This window comes from Podarcis liolepis (genome assembly GCF_965112155.1).
Source record: "Podarcis liolepis genome assembly, chromosome: 9".
Taxonomy (NCBI): domain Eukaryota; kingdom Metazoa; phylum Chordata; class Lepidosauria; order Squamata; family Lacertidae; genus Podarcis; species Podarcis liolepis.
In genome coordinates, this window is record NC_139564.1 from 23,368,402 (window position 1) to 23,395,373 (window position 26,972).

At 42.7% G+C, this 26,972-nt stretch overlaps 1 protein-coding gene across 2 annotated transcripts in view; it reads right to left on the reverse strand.

The window, feature by feature from the left end:
- Positions 1–4,928: 4,928 nt before the first annotated feature.
- TBCK (TBC1 domain containing kinase) overlaps positions 4,929–26,972 on the reverse strand; it is an 82,110-nt gene continuing 60,066 nt past the window's right edge. For both annotated transcript variants that reach the window (XM_083459208.1, XM_083459209.1), the window contains exons 23-26: positions 23,893–24,068; positions 19,290–19,465; positions 15,049–15,208; positions 4,929–5,952 (exon numbers count right to left, since the gene is read on the reverse strand). In XM_083459208.1, coding sequence (XP_083315334.1) covers positions 5,842–5,952; positions 15,049–15,208; positions 19,290–19,465; positions 23,893–24,068 — 623 coding nt within the window. In that variant the 3' untranslated portion in view covers positions 4,929–5,841. The remainder of the gene's footprint in view (positions 5,953–15,048; positions 15,209–19,289; positions 19,466–23,892; positions 24,069–26,972) is intronic.

Consider the following 26,972-nt stretch of genomic DNA (forward strand, 5'->3'; position numbering starts at 1 on the left):
ACGAAAGGACAACCAGGGGATGTTTTATGATTTTGTCATATGCCAGCAATGAAGCAGCCAACACACATCAGCCTGTAATAATTCATCGGATTACTGCTATGTAAACAAAAATGAAAGGGAATTTCCTCGCAATACATTCTTGCTCTCCAGAGGGAGGATGACAGTCATTAGCCTCTCTGGATAGTCCATTTTGTTAAGGCAGAGGGTCAGCCAGGTTTTTGTCAGGCTTTGGACAAAGGTCAGGCTCTGGACAGTTGTGTTCTGGGACTTCGGGGAAGCTAGCTGTCAGTCTCCATGAGGCTACATTCCAGCCATGCAAAATTCAGAAGTTTCAAGGCATATAACATCTTTCCACCCGCTTCTAGGTAATCAAGGCATTATCCCAGTCAGGGCTGGATTAAGGTCGGGGTCCCTTTACCTTTTTAAGCTACTGAAGGTAATGGAGCCCTTTATATGTCCAGCTGTCCTTTGTCAACAACAAATTGTCGCTGTTTTTTGTGTTGAATATATGTTATATAGTTATTTATGGACCTAATAGGTATCTAAATCCATTTGCACATGCAGAATGTAGGCACCCTATACAGTGATACCTCGGGTTACAGACACTTCAGGTTACATACGCTTCAGGTTACAGACTCCGCTAATCCAGAAATAGTACCTCGGGTTAAGAACTTTGCTTCAGGATGAGAACAGAAATTGTGCTCCGGCGGCGCGGCGGCAGCAGGAGGCCCCACTAGCTAAAGTGGTGCTTCAGGTTAAGAACAGTTTCAGGTTAAGAACGGACCTCTGGAACGAATTAAGTACTTAACCCGAGGTACCACTGTATATAGAAATAAGCAAACCAGTGATATTTTAGGGAGCAGGCTAGCAGGTGGGTCCCATTACTTATATCATAGGAGCCTACACAACACAAAACACTTTTGCTGCATGTAGATTTTATTTGTTTTTTATCTTATATTTTGGAAATGTACATCCAGTTTTTTCCTTTAATTTTTTTGCCTCCCCCCCAAGAGAGTGGGGCCCTAAGCTATAGCTTGTTTAGCTTATACGTAAATCCGGCATTGATCCCAGTTCAAGAACATAAGGTGGACCTGCTGGATCAGGCCAATGTCCTGTCTAGAATCATAGAATTGTAGAGTTGGAATGGGCCTCCGAGGTTCATTATTTATTATTTATTTTATTTATTGAATTTACATACCGCCCTATACCCAGAGGCCTCAGGGCGGCTCACAGAACAAAACCAGAACACAAAACAGCAAAATATATAATTAAAATAAAAACAACCACCAAATAACCACCCCCAACATTTTAAAAGGGCATAGGATCATCTACTCCAGGGATCAGCAAACTTTTTCAGCCAGGGTGGGGTGATGTCATCTGGGCAGCCCAGGGCCTCCATACACATGGCCCAGGCTTGCACCCTGGGGTGGGGTGGGGTCACTTTGGTGTTGCTAATGCAGCAAAAACAATGCAGGAGGCAGCAGTCGTGAGTTATCAGTCTCTGCAGCCACAGTGGGCGCTGTGATTCCCCAGCAGTTTGACTTGAAGCTCAGAGGCACACTCCATTGTTTTTCAAGAAAGACGGATGCCAGCAACCATCACCGTTGGCAGATGGAGCTAGCCGGGGCGAGCCGCGGGGGCCGGGCAGTGAGCATCCCATGGGGGTGGCATGGTGAACATGGTGGTGGTGTCCACGATGAGCGTCTTGGGGGAGGACGAGCGTCCCAGGGTGGCGGCGCACCGATGCCATCCCCCCTCAGGGATGACACCCAGGGTGGACCACACACCCTGAAACCCCCTTCCTCCGCCAGTGCCCATCGGCTTTCATAGCTGCATGTAACCGGATTGCTGTCTAGGTGTGCAATCCACAAGCACTGACAAGCACATCGATAGCGCTTGTGGTGCCGTGGTTAGAGTGCTGCACTAGGAACTAAGAAACCACAGTTCAAATCCCAAGGTCACTAGGTAGGCAACCTTGGGCCAGTCAGTGTCTCAGGCTGACTTACTTCACAGGGTTGCTGTGAGGATAACACTGAGGAAGAGGAGAACCGCCTTGAGCTCCTTGGACGAACGGTGGGCTATAAATGCCATAAGTAACAATTAACATGAAATCTGCCACTGACTTCAACAGGATGGGAACGGCATCCTTAAGAGAAAACAAACCTACAGTAACTGATGTCCATTCTAAACTGGGTCTTGATTCTGCCTTACCTTGAAATCACACAATCCTTACGGAACATCAAGCCTAATCACAGATCCGCTACTATCATTCAGCAGCCAGATCTGAGAGAAACTTCAGACGTTTCAAAAGCGTCAGAAAACGAGAAGGCTAATTAAGGACTCCAAAGGATTAACTGAAGGCATTTGGAAGGGTGGGAACCAGGCAAATCGAGTCTAGTACTCTGGAGGCGAGAAAGCTAAATCTCCCCTAATTCCTTGGGGTCTACCATACCCAATGCCCCTGAATCCCTGCAAACTGACAGGCTTGTTATTGTAGCTAATATTAACAATTATCCTGCGGAAGAAAGATTTATTGTGCTACTTTTGTGCTCTGTGGCGCCAGAGTTATGTCCTAAACCAAGAAACAAGATAAAATTTCTCCCTACAGAGGTGCCTGAGAAAAGGTGGAGCCGTGACTCACACTGGAATCAGCTTACCGTGATAATGCCAGGTAAATACATATTCGGTAGAAAAAAACTTGTCCTTTGACAGTTGATGAAACACGCTTTGGAATACCTGGAGGCAAAAACGACTCTCACCTTCCCCCCCTCCCCCATGCTTGTTCATCTGCATACTTTTTGTACTTGGGAACTAAAAAAGTTGTAAAGATGCTGGCGATATCCACAAGCATTGCAGGTGTATTGAAATGACTCCAGACCAGAAGACGCACTGCAGCAGGGGTAGCCAATGTTGTGCTCTTCGGATGTTTCGTACTACAACTCTCACCAGACCCATCCAGCATGGCCAATGGCCAAGGATGATGGAAGTGGTAGCCCACAACATTTGGAGGGCAACACACCAAGTACTCCTGCAATGCCAATTCCAGGCTGGGAAGCCTTGCTTACCTTGCTTGCTTACCTTGCCAACAAGACAGGGCACTGTTCCATCTTCCATGCGACAGTCCTTCAGATATTTGAAGATGGCTACCGTATCACCACTCAGTCTTCTCTTCTCCAGGCTAAACAAATCCAATTTTCTCAACTGTTCCTCATAAGGCTTGGTTCCCAGACCCTTGGCTGCCCTCCTTTGCACATGTTCCAGTTTTTCAATATCCTTCTTAAATTATGGTGCCCAGAACTGGACACAGCAGTCCAGGTGCGGTCTGACCAAGGCAGGATAGAGTTGTTCTACTGCTTCCCTTGATATGGACACTAGACTTCTGTTGATGGAGCTTAGAATAGCATTAGCTTCTTTTGCTGCAGCATCACACTGTTGACTCATGGTTAAGCCTGTGGTCTACTAAGACCCCTAGATCCTTTTCACATGTACTGATGTACTGATGTCAAGTCATATGTTCCCCACCCTGGGAAACATGGGGAAGGGGAGCACCATGTACACCACTTTCAGCTTGGAAGAAAGGTGTGATAAAAATAAAATAACTCTTTCAATTCCAACTGCTCATTGCAAGGATTCTGCACCTAAGAAACAAGCCCTACTTTGTTTTCCCCACCTTCCCTCCTCATCTGTTTCCTGTTGTGTCTTTTAGATAGTAAGCCCGAGTACAGGGACTGCCTAATCCACGGGCTGGCAAACTTAAGGTCCATGGGCCAGATGTGGCCCGCCAGGCTTGTAAACCCTGCCACCTGCTTGGTCAGTCCCTGCACACTGCGGATGCCTCGCTGCATGGGGGCTGACTTCTGTGACACTGGCACGGCTTCTGGGTGGGCGGCAATGTTGGCAAGGCTTCGGATTGGCTGCAGGAAGCTCCTGCAGCCAATCTGAAGCCTCACCACCCGCAGCTGAGGTAAACCCGGCACGGCCATGGATGGAGAGGCTGGTAGGCTTATGGGGCAGCTGCTGCTCATCAACACTGGTGAGCGGGCGGTGCCGAGACGTGCTCCTGAGTGCGTTCTTCCTCCAGGTCCGGAGGCAGCTGCAGGACTGGCTTGCAGGGTATTTATATTTTTCAAAATATAGTCCGGCCCCCCCACAAGGTCTGAGGGACAGTGGACCGGCCCCCTGATGAAAAAGTTTGCTGACCCCTGGCCTAATCAATGGTGAAAGATATGATGAAATCACCCATGATAAGATTTCTGATTTCATAGAGTTCTGATGGCTTCCTACTCCTATGGAAATGTATCTACTCCATCAGGGCAGAAGATCGACATGTGAGAGGGTGGGAAAATGGGCACTCTTCTCTGGTTTCCCTTTTAATCTGAGCTGGAGAAGAATCCAGAGCACGTTCTTTCAGGTGGGCTTTTTCTGAGTTTGGCTTGGGAGAATGTTACTGGTATCCCATGGGACTCAGTAGGGGAGGAATTTCTGTCGGCTTAGGGGAAGCAACTGGCTTGTCACTCACATCTTCCCAGTCCCACAATGATTGTTCTATCACCTTTGGTCTTTGAAGCATCAGCCATCCTCCAACCCCAAACTCATGAGAGAATCAGCTGGGCCTCAGGTATGCCTCCCATTCCATTGCTTGGGAAGAAGGGACTGGATGAGTGAGATGCACTTATGATTAACAAAGAGAATATATATATATATATATATATATATATATATATATATATATATATATTGAACTTGCCCTTTATATAATGTCTTCATTTGAAAGTAAAATGTGCTGTCTAGAAACAAAAAAAATCACTGTGGTCTGAAACCCAGATTACGCAACCTCTCTTGTGCACTTGAGATGTTATTGTTAATCTTCACATTTCAAGGGCTCCTCTCTAAAAAAAGGAAAAAATTGTTATCATGCCAGGCTCTGATTACGGTAAAAACAAACTCAGGACTTTATTTTAGTCTATTGATGCAGACACTGAAAGCAATAGGTCTTATAATGCTGAAAAACATAAAGGTGAAGACAGCCAGGGTGTTCTCCACCTTAAGCTCTCCACAAACGACTGTTTTCCTTTTGACGCTGTCTGTACGTTGTTGAAGTAGAGATATTTCTTCAGAGTTTTATAATTTGCAAAAAGCAAATTTATATTACATTACAAATTAAAACATGAAGCCTGAGGATGGTGAGGATATTGGTGAGGTTCGTGCACAAGGCTATACTTTTTACGCAGACGTCATTTGTAAAGTTCATTTATATCAAAGTTAATATTCAGACATTCGCAATTTTTCAAAGAAAGGTTAAACATGGCTTAAATGAAGTATTTGATAGAACAAAATGGTTTTTTAAATGTTGCCAAGAGTAGAGGCATGCTATTTTATTGATACCAATATCTTTTAAAAAAGAAAGAGCAATAGAAATAGAAAAACAAGAGAAATAAGACAACAGAATTCTGTGAAAGGGAAATGTGCAAGAGCCCAACATTTATCGGATCTGCATGAGTTGATTGCATCCCATTAATTTAAAGTGTTTGCTCTCTGAAACATTTACTTTAAAACAATTCACTTATTTTTGCATGAATACTTTGAGAGAATGTGTGCGGATTTTTAAAAGAGCACAGTTGAGGTCCATTGCCGTGAAGATCTTAGACGACTTGGGGTGACATCAAAAATTCCAAAGCTCTACTTTTTCATCCAGCAAAAAGGTGAAAGGGAAGAATACTACAGTATTTCCTGCAAAATCACAATGGAAAGCCATAAAACATGTGTCACTATTGCAATGCAGGTGCCGTAATGCCCATAAAGAATCTTCTGGTATTGTTGATAAAAATGCAAGCTTCTCACTCATATTTGTGGAGAAGGAACTGTCAGCAGACCAGTTGGCTTGATTTTGTTGATGCCTCCATCCAAAATGCAAACCCTTGGATATTTGACTTTCACCAGGTGAGCTGCAAACTGAAGCAGAAAGACCCAATGTCAGGAAGATGCCTATCATTTCTGAATGTACACATACACATTAGCACAAAGGAGCAAGGTGGCTTGCTGGGATACCTGCATCATCCTATCAATCAAACCACAGTATTGCTTTACGAAATTATTTCAAGGTATTTTGATGGTTTGCCTGTTCTCTATAAAAACAAACAAACAAACAAACAAACAAACAAACAAACAAACAAACAAACTGTGCTGATAAAAGATTAAAAGGTATTTCTTTCTTAAGGCAAGGGGTAACAGATCAGTGGTGAAACATGTGCTGAAGGACCCATGTTCCATCCTGGGCAAAAAAGAAAAGGAAGGCAGGAAGACAGATCAGATAACAGGTGATAGGAATCTTAGGCAAGGGGGAAGATAACACCAGGCTAGATATGTGCACCAAAAATGAAGAAGACTCTTGCTCAAATGACAATAGATGCCCAGTGAAAAGGCAAAGTAATACAAATCAGGCAATGGCAGTGGAGGCTAGTCCATTCAGGCAAATGGGGCACTTTTCCAGCAACCTCAGTCTGCCTTCTGTCAGTCCCCAACCTGCCTTCATACAACCAGTCCAGGTTGTGGCTGCCGCCTTCCTCCTTTGTCTCAGTTCTGCAGTCAGGACGATGGGGAGGAAACTAGAATTTGTTGGCTATGCCTGTGATTAGTTCTGGGATCTGCCAACTGTTGGGCTCCCTGCCTTCCACCCTACCAGCCACTGTGAAGTAACGGATTAACTTAGAAACAACAGAGAAACAACTACAGGACATTCAGAGGACACCAGAAGGCAACTCTGTACAGCAAAGTTTTTAGTGTTTGATGTTTTATTGTGATTTTATACTGCTGGAAGCTGCCCAGAGTTGCTGGGGAATATAAATGATAAAATAATAATGATGATAATAATTGCTATACAAAGATAAAAGAGGGGTTCATTGGGTTTAAAGAGAAACAACAACCATCCTTGTGTTTATGCTGCATAATTAAACTGCTTTAAGTAGAGGTTGGATGGCCACTTGTCATGGATGCTTTAGCCGAGATTCCTGCGTTGCAGGGGGTTGGGCTAGATAGCCCCTGGTGTCGCTTCTAACTTTACAGTTCTGAGATTCTAAGCATACTTTCTCTCTTCACACACACCCTCCATATTGCTGCCTGTCGTGTGCCTTCAGGACATGGCCTGAGAAACAAATGATGAACCTGCTGTATACTGAACTCCAGTTTCCATGAGTCCTAGCCAGAATGGCCAATGGGCAGGAATAATGGAAGCTATTGTCCAGAAGCAACTGCAGAGTCACAGGTTTCCAGTCCCTGTGTTAAAACCTCTCCCGTTGCTTGCAGATGATCTTTCTGTATGCCACAGCTGCTCATGTTGGGCTTGAACCACCTGCAGAGTTTGGTGAACAATCGAAGTACACTGTATACCTATGCAAACAGAGACACAGCTGATCACACAGATGTAGAGTACTGAGTGTAGCTGCTGCTAAACAAACCACTTTAGCAAAGACCAAGGCCAAACAACCTTGGCGTCTGTGTCTCCATTCAGGTTGCTGCCAGATCGACAGAAGGGCACTGTCTGTGGTCAGGAGAAGGGGAAAACCCAGCGAAAACATTGGCTTTACTGTTACCCGGGGGACGACACGGCAACAATGTGGGTAGACCAGAAAATACAGCTCTTTGCCAAGAACTCGAGTTGTGTTGCTTTGGCTACAAGCAACCTTTATGGACTTTCCATTGGTGAATTCAGCCCTCAGCTTTCTGTAGCGTGTGATAGCATGGCATGTCTTCTTAAATCTCTTCCCTGTCTTGCATTCATTCAGCCCACTCTGAATGAAAACCAATTGCCATTACTGGAAAAACCCTCCTTAGTCTCACCTTTGCAATTTCTTCACTCTTAAGTCCCAATGCACTCCTGCATGCAACCTTTCCCAGTTCCACCCTACGGTCATCTGACAGTTGACTATGCCCCTTATTCTTTTCTGCCTCCTACGCCTTTCAGAACACCTAGAGGATATCAGCTCTCATTTGGTCTCAAAGCTAGTATTTTCCTTGAAATGCCAAATCATCCATCCATCCACCTTATATTTTCAATATCCCAAGGCCCAATTATAAATAAGTCAAAGCAACTGAAATAAAAAAAACCCATAATCTTCCCCTATTCTATCTGGGTTGAATTTTAGACTGTAAACTCCTTGAGGCAGCACCCTATCATGTTCAACTCTTGTAATGTACATTGATGGTGGAATAGCTGTTAAGGGGAATGTAAGTTATTGTGCAGAAAAACCAGCCAACCAGGTCTCACGGAGAAGGTGCATATTTACCTTCCATGAAGAAGAAATTGTGCACATTTCCTTATCAGTATACAGCAGAAGGTCTCCACTATGATTCCTATGTAGCTTGACCCTACCCTGCTATTAAGCTTTTTTCCTTATGCATTAACCCATATACAAACAAAAAACTGGGCTGATGATGAAGTCAGTCTTTTCTACCTCATTGTCAATGGCTTGGAAGGACCCCTAGGTCACCCTACACTACAGTATTCCCATGCATACCTGGGAGATGCATCTGAGCACCAAAGGGAATCTGCTCCCAAGTGTTTGCAGCTGCATACGAAGGGGCCATGAATACAGAACTACAACCCTTGAGATCTATTCATAATTTCAAGTGAAAAGCCAACAGAACTCCAGTTATGTATTTTACGGCTGTGCCTTTGGCTTCCGCTTATCCAAAAGGCAACTGCGTGTCCTGAAGATTTGCTTTTCGCTCAGAGCTGATAAATCTTGCGCTGTGCTATTCTTCCGTAATGCCCAAGTAATCATGATGTAGTAAAACAAGGGTTTCACTGAAACTTTGACAAATGACCTTTTAAACCTCCCAACGGGACAAAGGGCTATTACTACCCTCATGCTGGGAGACCCTTAGCAACCAGGCTGGAGCGGATCTGTGACAACTGCTGAAATATCAGCTGTAAGAGAGAGAGAGATCAGCAGAGTACTGCGGAAGAAATGTAGTGCATTTTGCTAGCTGGGTGGTCCAAAGGATGAGGAATACTGCAGAGAAAAGAAATGGCAAAGAGCTTGAGTGGAAAGGGACAGAATGTAAAATGTGACATGGAACTAGGTGGTCTTGTAAATAGAATTCAGGAAGATATTTATTGATGGGATGAAGGACAGCGTGTGCTTGCATGCATCATTTTCACCAGAGAGAGACATCCATGGATGCAATTTGAAAAGGCGACAAATCACAATAAACAACAATGAAAGCAGACCCACTCTCCACCCAATTAAAAAACAGTTGTACAGTCATACCTCATGTTGCATCCGCTTCAGGTTGCGTTTTCTCGGGTTGTGGACTGCCAAAACCTGGAAGTACCGGAACGGGTTACTTCCGGGTTTTGGAAGTCACACATGCGCAGAAGCACTAAATCGCGCTTTGCGCATGCGCCGAATAGCAACCTGCAAATGCGCAGACGTGGGTGGCGAACGCTGCGGGTTGCAAATGTGCATCCCACACAGATCACGTTCGCAACCCGAGCGTCCACTGTATTGGATTATGTCTAGGCTCCATTTAGGTTACTATCCAACAGCACCAAATAAATGGCTGAGGCCATGTTTCATACTCAGGTCTCACTTGCACCAAGAAAAGGTCAGAGGTGATGCCACACAGGCTAGTTGCCAGAAAGACACGGCATCTTCTCCACCTGTGCTTTCTGCACAGTAAAACATTGCTAGAGGAACATTGGCGGTTATTGCTAATTTCCTTTATACAGTTCCATCGGTGTGCATGGCAGTTTACAGAGTGCCAACCCGGCTAAGGAGTCGAAGAACGTGCAATTATTTCACTTACATGTACTTGGAACTTAGCTCTGGAAAACTAACTGCAGGACAGGTGTGGCCAGTGTGGTGCCCTCTTCATTTTGTTGGTCTCCAAATGCCACCACTAGCAGCCAGCAAAGCTGATGGGAGTTCAGTGTTCAAGAATATCCAATTACCCTGCTATAATTGTAGGGGGTTAGTGCTAAATGCTCCCCCCCTCTACTAATGATGCTAAATGATGATCACCCCTGCTGTCAACAAACATGGATGTGGCTGCAGAGGTTAAAATCACAGAATCATAGAATCAAAGAATTGTAGAGTTGGAAGTGACCCAAGGGTCATCTTATGCAACCTCCAGCAATGCAATGAGTTTACCTCCCTCTTGAGCCTCAGATATGGAGAGAAGGGTAGTGCCTACCCCACATTTTGCCGCTGGTAAAGACAAGAGTCAGCAGGTTGGTCTCCTCCCTAGCCCCTTCCCTCTGTTTCTTAAAGTGCTGCAAGCTTCCAGAGGCAAGTTGGGAGACATCCAGGGTCTCAAATGGTGTCAGGTGCGGCAACATCACCTTGGCAACGTAGCAGCTATTCAAGCTTTCTTGGTCTCCATCCAGTTCCTTGGTCCTTGTGCTAATGATAATGGCTGGCTGACCCCCCTCCCCAAACTGTCCTGCCCACTTGTTGTTGCCAGGAAGGCAGGGGCTGCCTTGACGGCTTTTCCCACCTCTTCTCTCATTGCTTGGGGAGGAATACCCAGGGCAGCCTGGATACCATCAAAGCCCCTTTAAGGCTAACCACTGATTGTTACTCATTTTTAAACTTTTTCTCCCGAATACATTTATCTGCTTTAGAATGTATAGCTCTGGCTTCTTGTTATACTCACGTATCAGAAGCTAAAATCTTGTGTTTACAGTTCTACTGTCAACTATCACGTTCCTCAATAGAAGGTAGGGTCAAATTATGTTTATGTCCAGACTGCTGAGAGCAGTAAAACTTAACATCTTTCATGTATGTTGGTACATTAGACACATCATGCACTTGAAGTGTATACAATGGAGATTCCATTAAGGGAGGGGGAAACTGTTGAGCAGTAAGTGGACTAAGGCCAAATCCTGGCACTTCATTTCTCTTACAGACAAGTGTAAGGGGAAAAAATGGAAGATTTGTGAAGGCGGGTTGGCCAAAAAATGCAGTGGAAGCAAACAATGGTACTTTTCTACATCATGCATTGGATCTTGGTGTTTCTTGGGAGCATATTGTTAAATGGCTTAATTCAATGGTAATGTTTAAGTAACTATAGTCCAATATGTTCTTATACAAGAAATCCAGAATGAGGTAAAGCAATCCTTCAATGCTCTATCAGCACACAACCCCATTTTAGGAATTCACAATATTTCACTGAGATCATGATTACCAGACGCTTATAAAATGCAGGCTGCTTTAATTCAATTAGCTAACTTTAAACATTTAAAAATATATAATACCATAATACCCTAAAACCACCAAGACATCTAAAAATATAGAGCTGAAGTTAACTAATATTTACTCAGAGTGGACCCAGCAAAAATTAATGGCCATATCTGATTTGGACCCACTGATTTCAGTGGGTCTACTCTGAGTAAACATTATTTGACCACAGTCCACTATAGCAGCAGAATTAAAAATAATGTGTGGCATTCAACAAAATTTACTAAGTAGACCTATTCACATGAATGGACCTAGTTTAGTCATGTTCATGTGTCTGCTCTCGAACATGACTAATGTTGGATACAATCCAGTATCAACAGACTCAAACAGCTCAAATGCACAAAGCAGTAGTAATATCACAAGTTAAAAACAACAGAAGTTAAACACCAATTACTAAATTATCCGGTAAAATCACTTTGGACCAGAAAGGTCCAGAAAACCTGTTCAGAAGTCATCAGTGTGGGGACCATGTATACATGGGTAGAAAATATGATATGCATGGGGCCACCTAAACATATTAAGCTACTGGCTGATCTGCACTGATTCCACAAACCATGGTGCACACTCTTAGATCCCTATTAGTTTTGTAGATGACTACTTATTTAACAAAGTCAAACAGTAAAGATCCTTTGGTGATCAATGACACTGGAAACATGTTTCTTAGATGTGGTTTGCAGCTGTACCAACCCTGAAATATGATGGTAATGAGGGAGATAAGTAGTGAAGAACAGAGAATGGTAAAAATGCACTTTTCACTCAAGATCAAGGAAAAATTCCTTGCATGCTCAACTGGTGAGGAATGTACACTTTCCACTCCATAATTTCAAGTATAAACTGACAGGTATAAGAGTCTAACACACAAGGAGTTTAAAGTTCCCATTCATCTGCACAGATGGAAAAATATGATAAGAGATTAGGCTACCACAGGCCAGCATACGCCAAATGAGAACATTTCTAGCTTACCTACTTTAAATCTGACCACACTTACCGCAGATCAAACTGTTTACTTAAAAATGTACAAGTATTTATTAAACAGTTCTTCCAACTTTTCAAAGTAGAAAGATCTCGCCACCACCAAAGACTGCTTAGTTAGTAACTTGCTGCAACAATTTATGTTGTGTTTGCATAAAATCAACACAGTCAGCTCGGGTGGAAGGAAGCAGTTCACAGGGTCTTCTTTACCCAAGCTGCAAAATAACCCTAACTTTATTTATACAGCCTGTCCCGCCTTCCCACCACCTTGAACTTTACAAGGGACAATATACTTGGTGAAGCGTCCGTTGATACAACTGCAAGAATACTACAGGCGTTTCTAAAAAGGAAGCAGAATCAACAAATGCGCTAAACAGCAAAACATTCAAAGCCTTTTGGAAAACAACAAGGTTTCTATGTACTTCTCTTTCAACACCGTTCTTGGTTTTGAGGGCAAAGGGGAGCAAAATTGAACACCACTGGGTCCAAACTAGACATCATATGGCAGATGTGTAACCTTTTCCTGATGCCTGTTTTAAAATGACACAAAGCTACAGTCTTATTCAGGCATCCTACTTCTGTGCTGAATCAATGTATGAAGGGGGAAAGAAAGGATGCAAATGCTGGCTCTGTCTCCTGTTGCCCTCCATGGGTTTGAGGTGTAGTGTTTGTGTGTGTGGGGACGGACTGCTCTACCTATGTTGGCTCTCCACATGATGCAACAGGGTTTTAAATCTTCCTACAAAAGCAGACCAGGCTCTCCACCAAAGATGTTATTCCTCCAACCTGTGGAGGGCAACAGTGATGGGAGGTGGAGTTAAGTTTGCTCATAGTTGCTCCCTCATTTCACCCCACTTTGTGTGATTTAATGCAAAAATACGATGCCTGAAAATAGTTTGTGGCTGGCTGGGAGTGCAGGAAGGAGAGGGAGCTTAACCCTTTCCAGCTGCACTGCTGTGCACCCTCAGGTTCCAGGCGTGAGAAACGATGTGGAGAAAAGCATGAAACCACGGTCCATTGGGAAAAGCTTAAACAGTCCCTGTTGGTCCTCCACTCTTGGCTCAGCTTCCCAGAGACGCCTTTCATGAGGAGGGGATCCCCCAAACCTGTTGGAAGACTATTTCATGCATCCACTGTGCAATGATGGGTGCACAGATTCAGTAATTAGTAAGCACCGAAAATATTCTACAATGATCATTGTGATGTGAACAACAAAATGATACTTTCTTTTGCTGTCAGCCAAAGGAACAGTTCCCACATGGAAGGGTCAGCAGGCACATTTGGAAACACGTCAGTTTCATAAGGGAAAGAGACATTTGCCAAGAATGTGTCTGTTTCCTTGTGCTTTATAATATCCCAACAAAACCTCGTGCAAAATCATGACTCCGACTTTGACTTTTTTTTTTTTGAGTTGGTTGCCCATCTCTCCCTAATGGCGAATATTTCTCTGTGCTATTTTGGTATTTGGAGAGAGGTATTTAAAAATTGTTCCAGAAAATGTGATAGTAACATTTTGGTAACTTTTCAGGCCAAAAACAAATGGCTGTGATGATCAAAAGTTCATGTGCCATAACCACAGACAGCTATAAAAACACTGTAGGGTAAAAAGTTCATTTAGCTTCATAATCACCCCCTCCTGGCCTGAGCTCCCAAAGTTGTGTCCAAGAAAATGCTGTTCCCAGAGTAACAGAGACAAGAATGGCTAATTATTATTGTCAACAGATTAATAATGTTAAGCTTGAGCTTCTTTTTCACATTAAGAGGATTACTTCTGCACTGCAAAAGGACAACCCTGTCATTTCAGATCACAGAGAGTCGGCTTGCACGTCTAAGTGTATTAATAGAAATATGACAATTCTTCAGAATTAGTGCTCTTAGTAGATGCAATTAACTCACTATGCATTCAGTAATGTGATCAGTTTCAGAAAAGGTGTTGTTTACCATACCGGCCATTGCAATATTCTCCCCCCCCCCCACCAAAAGAAAGAAAGCAGAGATGTTTCTGTTCACTCATCTTGGGCAAGTTGTTTTGCTGGTTTCCTTGTTTGTTGACCAGGCGAAGAGGCCACACTCACATTCTCTGAGCTACTTTAGTGACGCTGGAAACCATGTGAATTCCATTGCCCAAGTAAACAGGGTCCTTCAAATAGGCAGTTTGTGCCACACAAGAAAGAGAGGGGGGAAACCTGCTCACAGACAAAATCTAGCTATCTGAAGACTGTCCATAAGCAAGTGCTTTGAGACATTAATAAAATCAGACCTGCTCTGATTTTAAGTGAATGTGTGCAGTTACCCTTAACACACAAATCAAGTAAAAACTGACAGAATTGTAACACCAGTGCTGAAACACCCCAGGAACTAAATTAAACCCTTACCACCACCTCAAGACTCCGTCTGTTGTTGTTGTGAGTTACTGCTGCCAATTCATTATGCATTAACATATTCAAAACACTGCAATACCCTCCCTCCAATTAAAATTTTTCAGGACAGTTTACAACAGCTAATAAAACACAATGATTAAAAGCTACAATGAAACCAGTAGAACATTTAATAGCCAAAACCACAGAAGAAATACAAAAGCAACCATAGCAAAACCACACACAAATACATGAGTGAATAAATTTCAGCGACACTCTTCCATGTCTATCATGGAACTGGTTTTGTACATGAGATACAGATTAATATCCCAGTAATCTAAAAAGTTGTATGTCCAGAACGAGTCTTTATTTCTGTAGAATTCTGTCCAGAAAATTACACACTACCACAAGACTAACTAACTGTTATTGTTAAACCTTCTCATCCTTGATAACATGGATGCCATCACATAAAAACTTACCAGTGCTGCATTCTTCGCCACGTGTCCTACAACCACAACAACTCTCCCTTTAAAGCTCTGAAGAGTGGAAGAAGCAGGGCACTGGACAAGGTCTCCTTCAGCAGTGAATGCCGATCCAAATGGGATGTTGATGCTGCCAGATATATGCCCTCGATTAAAGCTGTGCAAGAAGTAGGTCCATTAAGGAAATCAAGGAGGAAGAGAGGAAAACCAAGCTCTGAATATCATCGTCATTTATTCAATTTAGTACCCGACCTTCACCGTAAGGTCTCTGGGGTGGTGATAGCAATTTAAAATTTCTATTAAAAACCACAGGAATAAGGTGGGTCCTGAAAACACTTGTTTCAGGTGTGAAAGACCAGGATAAAGAGGTGTCTTCAACACACAACCATAAACTGCATCATGGAAGCGCCAGACACACCTCTTTGGGGAAGGAATTCCACAACTTGGGGTCTGTCACAGAGAAGGCCCTCTCCTGGGCCACCACTCCCTAGACAGTCACACAGATAGAGCCTTTTGCTGCACCTCTGAATGAGTGCCTGAAGTGCAAAAGGAGAGCGCTCTGCAAATGTTGACTGTTCACATGGGATGAAAAGCCCCAAGCAAGTAGTAGAAAGTGGCCTTATATTGAGTCAGGCCATTAGTCCATCAAGCTTAGAATTGTCCATACCAATTTGCAATAGTTCTCCAGGGCTTTTGACTGACAGGGAACTTTCCCAGCCCTAGGTAGACATGCTAGGGATTGACGTTAGCACCATGTACTCGCAAAGCACTGGGACTGCCATAGCTCTCTTCTGTGGAAGAAAGAGACTGAATAAGAAACAAAATCCATACACACCTAGATATGATGCATTTGCAAGAACAAAAGTTGGGGATGGGGATGGGGAGGTAACAAACATTGAAGTTTGGGTGCTAAAAATATGAGATTGCCCACAATCAATGCCATAGTAAGACAAAGAGATCCTTGGGATCTGGGACCATGATGGGGCCAGATGTGAAGCCTCTAGGACAGGCATAGGCAAACTCGGCCCTCCAGATGTTTTGGGACTAAAACTCCCATCATCCTTAGCTAACAGGACCAGTGGTCAGGGATGATGGGAATTATAGTCCCAAAACATCTGGAGGGCTGAGTTTGCCTGTGCCTTCTCTAGGAGCTGGAATATGGTCCTGGACCACCAGTTGGTTACTCCCATGTTAAGACCTTTTTAAAGTTATTGGTTACCTTTTCATTCATTGTAAGTGCAAAAAAGTTAGCTTCTGCATTCATGCAACTGATATGAATTCAATATGCATTTTACAGAAAACATTTTCAAGTATGATTTGTGGTGGTCAAATAGTCATGGTTTTTCAACTCGTGCTCACCTTATGTCTTCAAGAGTCTCGGGTGCCAAAGAATGCTACTTTTTATTCCTGGATCTAGTATGAATTGCCTTGGAAAGGCTTAGATTTAATCTAAGATTAAGAGATCCCTTTAAAAATAATTCATTTGAACAGTTCCATCTGGATGACTGTAAAATTTATATGAAAGTATGAAGTTTGTAAGATCACCAATAAACTAAACCATCCCACTTACTTAGCACAGTTCATTAATTTCTAACTCGAAGGAATAACTATTTCTTGCATTCCAAAATTTACAGACCCATAAATCTATGGAGTCAATGTATATATTTCAATATGACATGGTAATTGTAAGACATGACAAGGAGAAAAATGCCTTTAACCTTAAGAAGGTCAAATACAGTTACTTTTTTGATTAAAGTAGTTGCATTAGTCACTATGCACACTTCAAAATGTCTTTTGGATTCTTTCTAATCTTAGCTGGTTATCTTAACCACTCCATTGCTGAGATGATTACAAAAGCTAGAAATTTATGCAAAGGAGGTTATAGGACCATAAAGAAATTTTGCTGGGAATTTCATGAAATGAATGGACCACCACTCATGTTTTTGCAACGTGCTTAATGAAATGAATTGCAGACAAATTTCTATAGAAACAAAACTATCACCTAGATGTTACCTTAACCCCCCCCCCAAAAAAAACCCCCAAACATAGCCCAGACAACATTATCCTTTTACCAGGAAGCTTCACCTTATAAAACTGGAAAAAAGAAAAGCCTCTCAAACTTACAACAGCCACCAGATTGTATTTCAGTAACTCCTTAGCTCCCAAGTGCAGTGTTACATGGAAAACGCCGCTAAAAGAAATAGGACACCTGTTGCTAGACCCTGCAGAGCGCGTGTTTTCCATTAAATTATGTAAAGGAACATGCACTAAGCTGCCATCTGCCTTCTCTTTTCCTGAAGTGCTTGGAGGGGTATGGCAAAGTCCTGGGAAACAGCTAGCAGGAATTACATGGGTATGCAGAGGGGTGTAACAACTAGGACAGCTACAGGCTGGCAACACAATTCAGCAACACTGACTGGCCATCAGAAAAATGTTCTATGCTCATACCATTCAAACAGTGGTTTCCAGTTATGGTTTGGATGTGAACTATAGTTAGGTTTAACAAGTTTCTCCATTTCGATGACACAACAAACTGTGCTTGCCATGGAGCAGAAAGTGCAGAAAGGAGTAGGAATGCCCTTTATGTTTCAGTAAAGTGTAATTAAACATGCAATGCAGTTATTCACTCTAGACCTGTAGCTCATCTTATCTGGACAAATCTAAACATGCAATGTTTAGCCTCTTCTGGAAAATGTTGCTTCCTGTTTTTTTCTTGCACTAAAACTCAACTTTATTAATAAACATTTAATCACACCATCTGGAGGGCCTAGTTTTTAAAAGTTTATTTGCCTTGCCTTGAATTGAATAGGTGCATTAAATTACAATTAATAGTTATTACTAGCAAACCTGCTCACATTTCTGGTTTTTTTCCTCAACATGCCAGGGAAAAGGGAAGGCAAAATTAAACAGCTTTGCTATGAATGCATTCGGCTTAAATATTAAACTCTTTCAGGAGAAAAACCTCAGAAGACTAAACAAGAAAGAGCTTTTGATACTGAAGCCTATGATTGACAGGAAATTTCTACTGGTGTATGAAATTAATAAACATACAGAAGAAATAAATATACTTTCATGCTTCTTTGACCACTGAAGGTTGGGTTTTGGCATATTTTCAAGCTATAACTGTTCCATTTTGCTTATATAAAGTTGTGTTGTAGAACAGTCTCTACCAAGCTGAGCTGAAAGGATAACTTTCAGGATATAATCAAGGGTAACTTATTTCTGTCTGATATGACTCAACAGGTGACTACTAGGAAGGCTATGCCAGTTCCCTGACTTCTGCAAGATTTCAAGTACTATCACCAATGCTATCTAATATTTATATGTCTTATAGCTCTAATATTCATAGTGATCATCTGTAACTTCGGGTTGAGTGTCTTTAAATATGCTGATAACATATATATTTATTGTGGCACTCAAGAGCTGTCACAGGTCCTGAACCAGTTTTCAGAGTCTGTGTTCAAGTGCACGAGGGAGACCAGAATAAATCGAATCTATACAAGCTGGAGGGTGATGTTGGTAGACAGTTGCTGCAGTTTAGCTTGGCTGCGATTAATGTTTTTTGGGGGACCCTTTCTGATCAAGTAAAACACATGGAGGCCTCATTGATGCAGCACTAGCTCTTGAGAAGCAGGTCAGAGTTGCTGCTAGGAGTGCATTTTTCCATCTTCACCTAATAAGGTGGCTTTCCCCCCATTTCTGGACAAGTCAGACCATGCAATACCGATCTTCTGTAATTTCCAGACTTGGTTACTGCACTCTCCCTGAATGGGACTGTCCTTGAATATAACCTGGAAACTGCACACCTCCTGACAGATGCTGAGTGCATCTCCTGAGTGCACTTTCTACATCCTCAATAACATGCGGAAGTAATTCTCCTTGAAGTCCATTATGCTTCCCTCTATCATGTTTATTACAGCGTTGACGAGGGCCTTTCCTACACAGCCTAGTCCTCATTGAGATGGTCAACCTGCACCTAGGCTTTACAACTTCAGACTGCAGGCAGGAGACTCATATGAGCAAATGCTCCACCAAGTAAATAATCTGAAAATGTAGGGTTTACAGATTTACAGGGTTTACAACATTAGATGTCAGGGAGAAAGAAGCCAGGCCAAAAATCTCCTCCCAACTCACCAGATCAGTTAAAACTCCCTGCTGCAGCAATGTAGCACTTTCAGTTGAAATTGGCAAAGCATATAGTAACGATCAATCTATGGCTTTTCCATTTAGAAGGATACTCCTCGCTGTTACGGATGTCAACGATAAGCAGCTTGGGCTTGCTAGATTTTGTTTTCTTTGTTGGAGTCTTGAAATGACCAGGTCCTGTCAGTTCACACAAGTCGATCAAATCTTCAGCCGAGATCCTCGGTGACACTTCTGATTTCAGATCATTCAACTTGATAGAATCCCTGGACTTTTAAATGGAGACAAGAAACGAGAAAATAAAGATGAAACAATGCCCTTTAGGCAACACAATGCCTTCATCCAGCATTGTGCGCAATCTCCCATTTCCATTAAGAGTAAACATTGTTTCTCTGACAAACTCCAAGCTATTTTATGCTCTAACTCCCATGGGGCCACAAATAATACAAGCTCTCTCCCTACACACACATTCCATTCATTGTGGTGACAAGCATTTTTGGTATCTCTGAGATATTACTCAACGCAGCATCCACATATCATCCACCAGTTTTCAATGAACAGCTAGATGCTAGACCATGCAGAATGGGTGCTACTGGTTGCCTGAGATGTTTTGTGTAATCAAAGCACATATTCCTTCTACTTGAAATATGGCAACTTGATGCAAATCACACAGGGAAACTGCCATCCAGAGCCTCATTTACAGCTTCCTCCTTGACTCAGTAGAATGGTTAGCCTCCTCTCTTCTACTACTGAAGGAAAGAAATCTCAGCTGCAAAGCTTCACAGCAGATAGCAATCTTACGTTTCATATCTTACACAAGCTAAGAAAAAGAGCATATACGTGTGGCAACCAAGGAGATAGGAACAAAGCAAATAGCACCACAAGACAATTGCAGCATATATATGCGGCTACCCTCTTCAGTTTGATTGATACTGCATCCTTTGGGTACAACAATTAAACATAACATAGGGGGGAATAAGGGAAGACAGACAGCATCTATTTTAGAGCTTTACTTCCTTTATAATGATGACACAATCTATGTCTAATATATCTGCCCAATGGACTAACCCTAGAGGATTATTTCTCTACTAGACATGAAATTTAATACTCACTGTAGGGCTATTTTCATTCTTTTTTTAAGATGAAGAATACTATTTTCGTGACAAAATATACAGCTTCTTTACTGAACCATGACATAAAACAGTAACACTCCACAAACAGCACTATGCTGAGCTACATTTGCTGCCAAAAAGTCTGCATCCACTAGCCACATCTTTTTATACCCAAAATTACTCAAATACTTACGAAGAAATAAAACTCTGCTAGGGCTAAGCTTGCAAAAAGCATTACTTTGGCTCCTACTGTAAGCAAACAAATTCAGGACATTTGAACACCACAGTATTCTAGTCCATAAAACATGCCTATGTTCTGCACTGTAAACTGTGGGCTGCAACCCAGAGTATTACTGGGTTAGTCACACATTGAGTCCCCCAACCTGCATGGTGGCAACATCTCACCATTACTGTTGCATAGCTTCTTGGAGGCAAGTGTATTTGCTCCCTCCTTCCCTCTATGTCAGTGGTTAAATTCTATTCAAATAAATACTCTCTCTCTCTCTCTCTCTCTCTCTGTGTGTGTGTGTGTGTGTGTGTGTGCGCGCGCGCACATGTGTATGTGTATGTCCTAGACAACTGCTACCAGTCCAAGTACACAGTTCTGGGCTATACGGACACACAGTCTAGCCTAGTACAAAGTAGCAACTCCTTGATTTCTGAGTGCACACACGGCAATACAAACACATTTTTCCAGGTTCCTTACTTGCAGACATGACCATGCAGCTGTTCCCTTGCACACTAAAACACACATGTGCCTAACTTATGTGTTGCAATTTAGGCGTACACTCAAATGCAATGGGTATGATACAGCCAGCCTTAAGTGCTCTGAAATCACATTCATTTTAATGAGTGAGAATTAAGTGTCTGCTTAACTCCCCCCCCCCCAAATTTTGCAATAGTAAACTGATAAGCGGCAGTGGAGCCCCAGTTCTCCCCCCCCCCACTTCAAAAGAAATGAAGCCACTTCAAGCACTTTTGAAGTGAGGTACGGCATGTGCTAGGACAGAGAAAGCTAAAAAGTGCGAAGAAAAAGAAAACAAGGGAGAGTCCCACTGCTGACCAACTATTTGTTTTTTCTTTTGTATAACATACCATCAACATTTGCTCTGCTCCGCGATAATGGTCTTTGGGAGTTTACTTTAGGAAGTGATCAGCACACCTCGGAGGAGAAATGCTGCTCATGGCATGAAAGGAATTGCAATTTCATAAAGGAGGCATCTAGTGTCAAGCTGTTCGGAGAGTGTTGGGGTGCAAAGGGAACTGTGGAAAACCATCAAAGGAGTTCTGCCGATAAGGCTATCACTTGGCTCCAAAAGCGCAAACACCTTGCCTAGGCAACGTCTCTTGGCCTTGTTTGTCAATTCCGTGCATTTCTTATGCTTTGGAACTCCTTGAAAAGGCAAGCAACAATTAGTTGCAAGGTGCAGCCAATGGGATAGTTCAGGGTTTTTTTCCCTAGCCACAAAATATATGGCGCGCTTTATAAAATGTGAATATTGCATGTTTCAGCATCACACACATACACACATCACTCCAAATGAGCAAGGCAAGCTTTCAAGAGACAGCACAGGACAGGGACTTGTCAATAATCTAAATTGATCTAAGGTTACCAGATTTTTTTCAAAGAATCCGGGGACACTTATTGTTCGCTACATACATGTGAATACTGAGAAAGCTGTAAATCCGGGGACTGTCCCCAGGAAACAGGGACATCTGGTAACCTTAAATTAATTAATCTATCTATCTAAAATCTATCTCCTTCAGTACCAAGCTATTGGAGGAGGGCTGAAAACACCACACTTGTTGGCATCTGTCTATCTTTAGAGACATCGGAGTGCACCTCTGGGGTGAAGGCAAACGACTGCACTATCAGCACCAAATTGACCTTCCAAGGATGTAAGTCTGGCCAATGTGCATGGAGGTCTTGGGTTGCCCAGACGACAAGACCCCCCTCACAGCCTGGCTGATGTGGTCCAAAGGAAAGCAGAGCAATATGTTTGGCATCAGCTGGGCTGCGGGAGTTGCTGGAAGGCACCATCCAACTTTCTTGGGGAGTCCACTCTGGATTTGTGTAGGGTTTACTCCTTAGTTTTTTCTTCTTCCGAAGATATCATGCAAAGCAGTAGAGGTTTCCCTTCTCCTAGATGGGCTACTTTCCAAGGTTGATGAGCCCCATCTACACCTAAGGTAAAGGTAAAGGGACCCCTGACTATTAGGTCCAGTCATGGCCAACTCTGGGGTTGTGGCGATCATCTCGCTTTATTGGCTGAGGGAGCCAGCGTACAGCTTCCGGGTCATGTGGCCAGCATGACTAAGCTGTTTCTGGCGAACCAGAGCAGCGCACGGAAACGCCGTTTACCTTCCCGCTGGAGCGATACCTATTTATCTACTTGCACTTTGACGTGCTTTCAAACTGCTAGGTTGGCAGGAGCAGGGACTGAGCAATGGGAGCTCACCCCGTTGCGGGGATTCGAACTGCCGGCCTTCCGATCGGCAAGCCCTAGGCTCTGTGGTTTAACCCACAGCGCTACCTGCGTCCCTTTTATCTGCCCCTAAAGCACCACACTAATAATTGAGTAATTATGCTCTAGGTATTTCTCTCTCTGTAAAGTAAAAAAAAAAAGGAAATTCAAAGAGACAAAAAATGTATTTCCTAAATTAAAGAGCAAACAAAATAAAATATTCCCAGGCTAGTTCCAAAAGTTTATATTAGATCACCCCACTCCCCAGGCCACCACCAAAGGCCATTTCCATTGAAAAGAAATGTTTCTGTATTTAAATTAAGACAAAGGTTACATTTTCATAATTGCTAAGAGAGAAGCTATCTGCTTGTTGAATCAGCAATCAGCACGTTGGATACAGTGAGTAAGCCATCAGAAAGTAGGGCCTTTTAAAATAGCACATTCCACAAATTCCACGGGAGAGGGAAATGGATTCTTTTTTGCTATTCTTCCTCCATGAAGAGAAGGCTTACTCAGAAACTCTGTGACTAGGCCTCAATAATCTCTGTTACAGGAATAAAAGCCCATGCACAACAGAAACAGTATGATTACAGGAGCAGGGAGAAGCCCTGGCACAAGATGAAATACTTCCATTGGCACATTCTTCAGAGCAGTTCTAGGATCAAGATGGTACTGGAACATAAATAAAAGGTCACGTGGCCATCAAACCACAAAACAGCTCAGAAGTTCAAAAAGTTTGGGGAGTCAGGGAAGTTAGAAACCCAAATTAGTGTGCTCATGAAGAACAAAGATATACACTTCAAACTCCAAACAATAAATAGCTGACGTGGTTTAGTCAAGCAATGTCACAGTGAGAAAACATCTATACATAGCTGTTAACTGTAAAATGAAGGAAGAGACATCAACAAGGAATGCTGACATCAACAAATGGATTTTTTTGTTTGTTTTTAGGTTTATTTTATTGATTTTAAAAAGAAATATATCCTTTCTGCAGAATGGTCTCAGTGAATACATTTTTTTTAAAAAAAAATTAAGACAATAAGAGTATATTTAGCCTTAATATTCTGTTCTATATACCAAAAAAAAAAAAATCAATGTAAGTTGAAAGTATAAAAACTCACCAGATCACTCCTGGGAGCATCCTGATAGTCGGATGAGAAACAAGACATTAAACTTCTTGAACAGTTGCCTTCTCCGGCTTGCTTGGGATGCTGTGCATATTGTCTGTATGTGGCACTCTTAGGAGTCCAGCAGAAAAGATTGATTGATTCACGGACACAACGTTCTATGTCGATTTCTGAAAAGAGGACCGCAAGGTGTAATGGCTGACGTGGTGGATAGTGAACCTTGGTGAGATCAAAAGAGTTTTGGAAAGCCAAGAACAAACCTTTTTCGGTGGGAGCAAATCAAACCACATTCCCTGGCTCAGAAATAACGGGAAGCCAGGGACTGTGGTTCGTTTTGCTCCTGGCATGATCAGGGGAAGAGCCAAGCGTACACATTTTGCTCTGGTGAATGCGGCCTAAAACCTAAACTACCGTATTTTTCGTCCTATAGGGCGCACCGGCCCATAGGACGCACCTCGGTTTTTTTTGGGGGGGGGGACTGAATAAAAAAAATATATCCCCCCCCCTGCCGCGGCTGCCGCCCCAAGCCTTGCGCACACCTGCCCGAAGCACGGGGCACCCTCCGGAGGGCTCCCCGTGCTTCGGGCGACAGGCTGCCGCCCCAAGCCTCGCGCGCTCGGTGGGAACTCCCGCCGGGCTTGCAAGGCTTGCGGATAGCTTCCTGAAGCCTGGAGAGCGAGAGGGGTCGGTGTGCACCGATGCCTCTCGCTCTCCAGGCTTCAGCGAAAGCCTGCATTCGCCCCATAGGACGCACACACATTTCCCCTTCATTTTTGGAGGGGAAAAAGTGCGTCCTATGGGGCGAAAAATACGGTACCTTTAAGACTCCCGCTACTTCTTAAATCACTGACATCTAGCCTGGAAATCATCTAAAGGCTACTCAGCAAAATTAAACGAGCCTCGTTAATGGACTTATTTCCTGTAGGTTTAATGACATGGAGAAAAGAATCTGTTGCCTAATTTTCAGTGGAAATTTAGCAGCTGTATTTTGTCAAAACGAAGCAAGTCATTAATCTCCCTTGATTTGATAAAACTGTCACACCTGGCTGGAGAGGCATTTGAGGCTGCAGCAGCTTATATTCCACGCTGCAACTCACAATCACATATTACACTTCCGTAAAGTGTTATCATATGATAACTGATAAATAGCAAAGCCCTACAGCCTTCAGAAAGATGCCATAATCTCCAGCAGTCATTTTAAACTTTTAGTCTGTATTTCACAGGGACGACAGAGCACACAGAGCACAAAGTTAAGAAGGAACACAGGTGACAAGAGGGGAATTTCACAGCAAAGCACTTGAGCGCTTTTCTGCAAAGACAGATCACTGGAAAAACAGAGCGCTAAACAAGGGATTATTGACACAGAAAATCTTTCAATAAAAGTGTGGCAAATAGTATATATAAATGTGAGAAAGCGTTTCTTTTGCATATCATTAAATCCATTCCAGAAACCTGCTTCTTTCTGGCGACCCTGCATGCGAAGAGGAAATTTAGAAAAGATAAATTGCTTGTCACTCTTAGAAAGAATGCATGTTAATAGCATTGGCCTGGCCTTTGAGTCCCAAGCATTTTACTTAATGTCCTACAAAACTTGCCCCAGGCACACAGACAACACTTTGGGAGGAGAAAGTAAGATATCAAGAGGTCTGCTTGCAGAAGCCTTTCCTTTTCACATAGTTTTCCTGTGAACACACATCTTATAGCTTGGTAGGGCTCTGCCTATTAGATACTGCATTGCTTTCCATCTGACACGAAAACATTTTCACTAACTGATGTTACTATTTACTTGAAAATCCTCCATGTTTTCTATTGGTTGAACATGGCCCACAATCACACTGCAATGCTGCACTGTGTTGCACCGTAGCGATTTCCTTTTTTAAAATGCAGTTAGGTAAAAGATTAAGTTCTGAATTCTTGCCAGGTCCAATCGTATGTCTTTGGCTGCATTTGCACAATTGGCAAGCCAAATAGGCATGCGTCTTTTGCCCCCATGACCCATCCTCACACTGCAGAGGAGGAGGATGGAGACAATTTGGCTTGGGCCTGGCAAGCCAACAGCAGTGCCCTGAGGTTTGCCACTCCTATTCTAAACCCCTTGGAGGTCCCCCCCTTACAATCAACTGGTATATACAAATTATATGAAATAAAATTAAATAAATAAATAAATAAAATGTATTATGTGCAAATGAAGCTGCAGATCTTTTGAAAATCTGATACAAATGGATCTTGTCTGGTTTTTCCATTTAAAAACAAACAAACTTTCATACCCCAAATCCTGCGTTATCTATATACACATGCATGTACACATACACATAAACACACACATAGTTAACAAGTAGCTATTCATAAAGCCTGGAGGCTTTGTATGTATGGAGAAGCCAAATATGAAGATGCTGATAAATGTATCTGTATAGAAGCTCGTAAGAGATATTAAATGCCAGGTAATCTATATACAATATGACCAAGTATACAACAGCGAGGGAGCTGATAAGAAAGAGCGAACGAGAAATTGTTTGGGGTTTCTTCATCCTTAGAGCTAAAAACTAGGATTGATAGGCTTGAATATGTGAGCATCACATATATACAAGTGGAAAATGGGTATAATTAAAGGATTCAGAGCTTTAGGTAAAATGGCATCAATCTTGCAGGCCTCAACATTACAGAACAACTTCAGCAAGCAGGTGTGTGCTAACAAATCACTTTCTATCTGTACCAAAGCCAGCTTCACTACCCCATACTTGGCTGGAAGCTATTAAATATTGGCACGTAGGCATAGCTTCTGTTCTCAAATACCATTATTCACCTTTGATGAATTTTTAGAACTGTTTTATAAACACATCTGCCTCTTGCTCTCTTGACAAAGGCATCAAACACAGGTGATTCAAGAATATGTAGGGGTAAAAGAACAAAACAAAACAAAAACCTTTCATAAACAAGCGGCTCTTGTGTCTTTTTCTTGAAAGTGAAACAGCAACGAATACACCTTCCTGGGAGGGATGGCGAGAGGCAAGTCAAGCATGTGACACTTCTCCTCCAGCCTTCTCTGTCTGCAGGGACAGCTTCTGGAGAAGCTG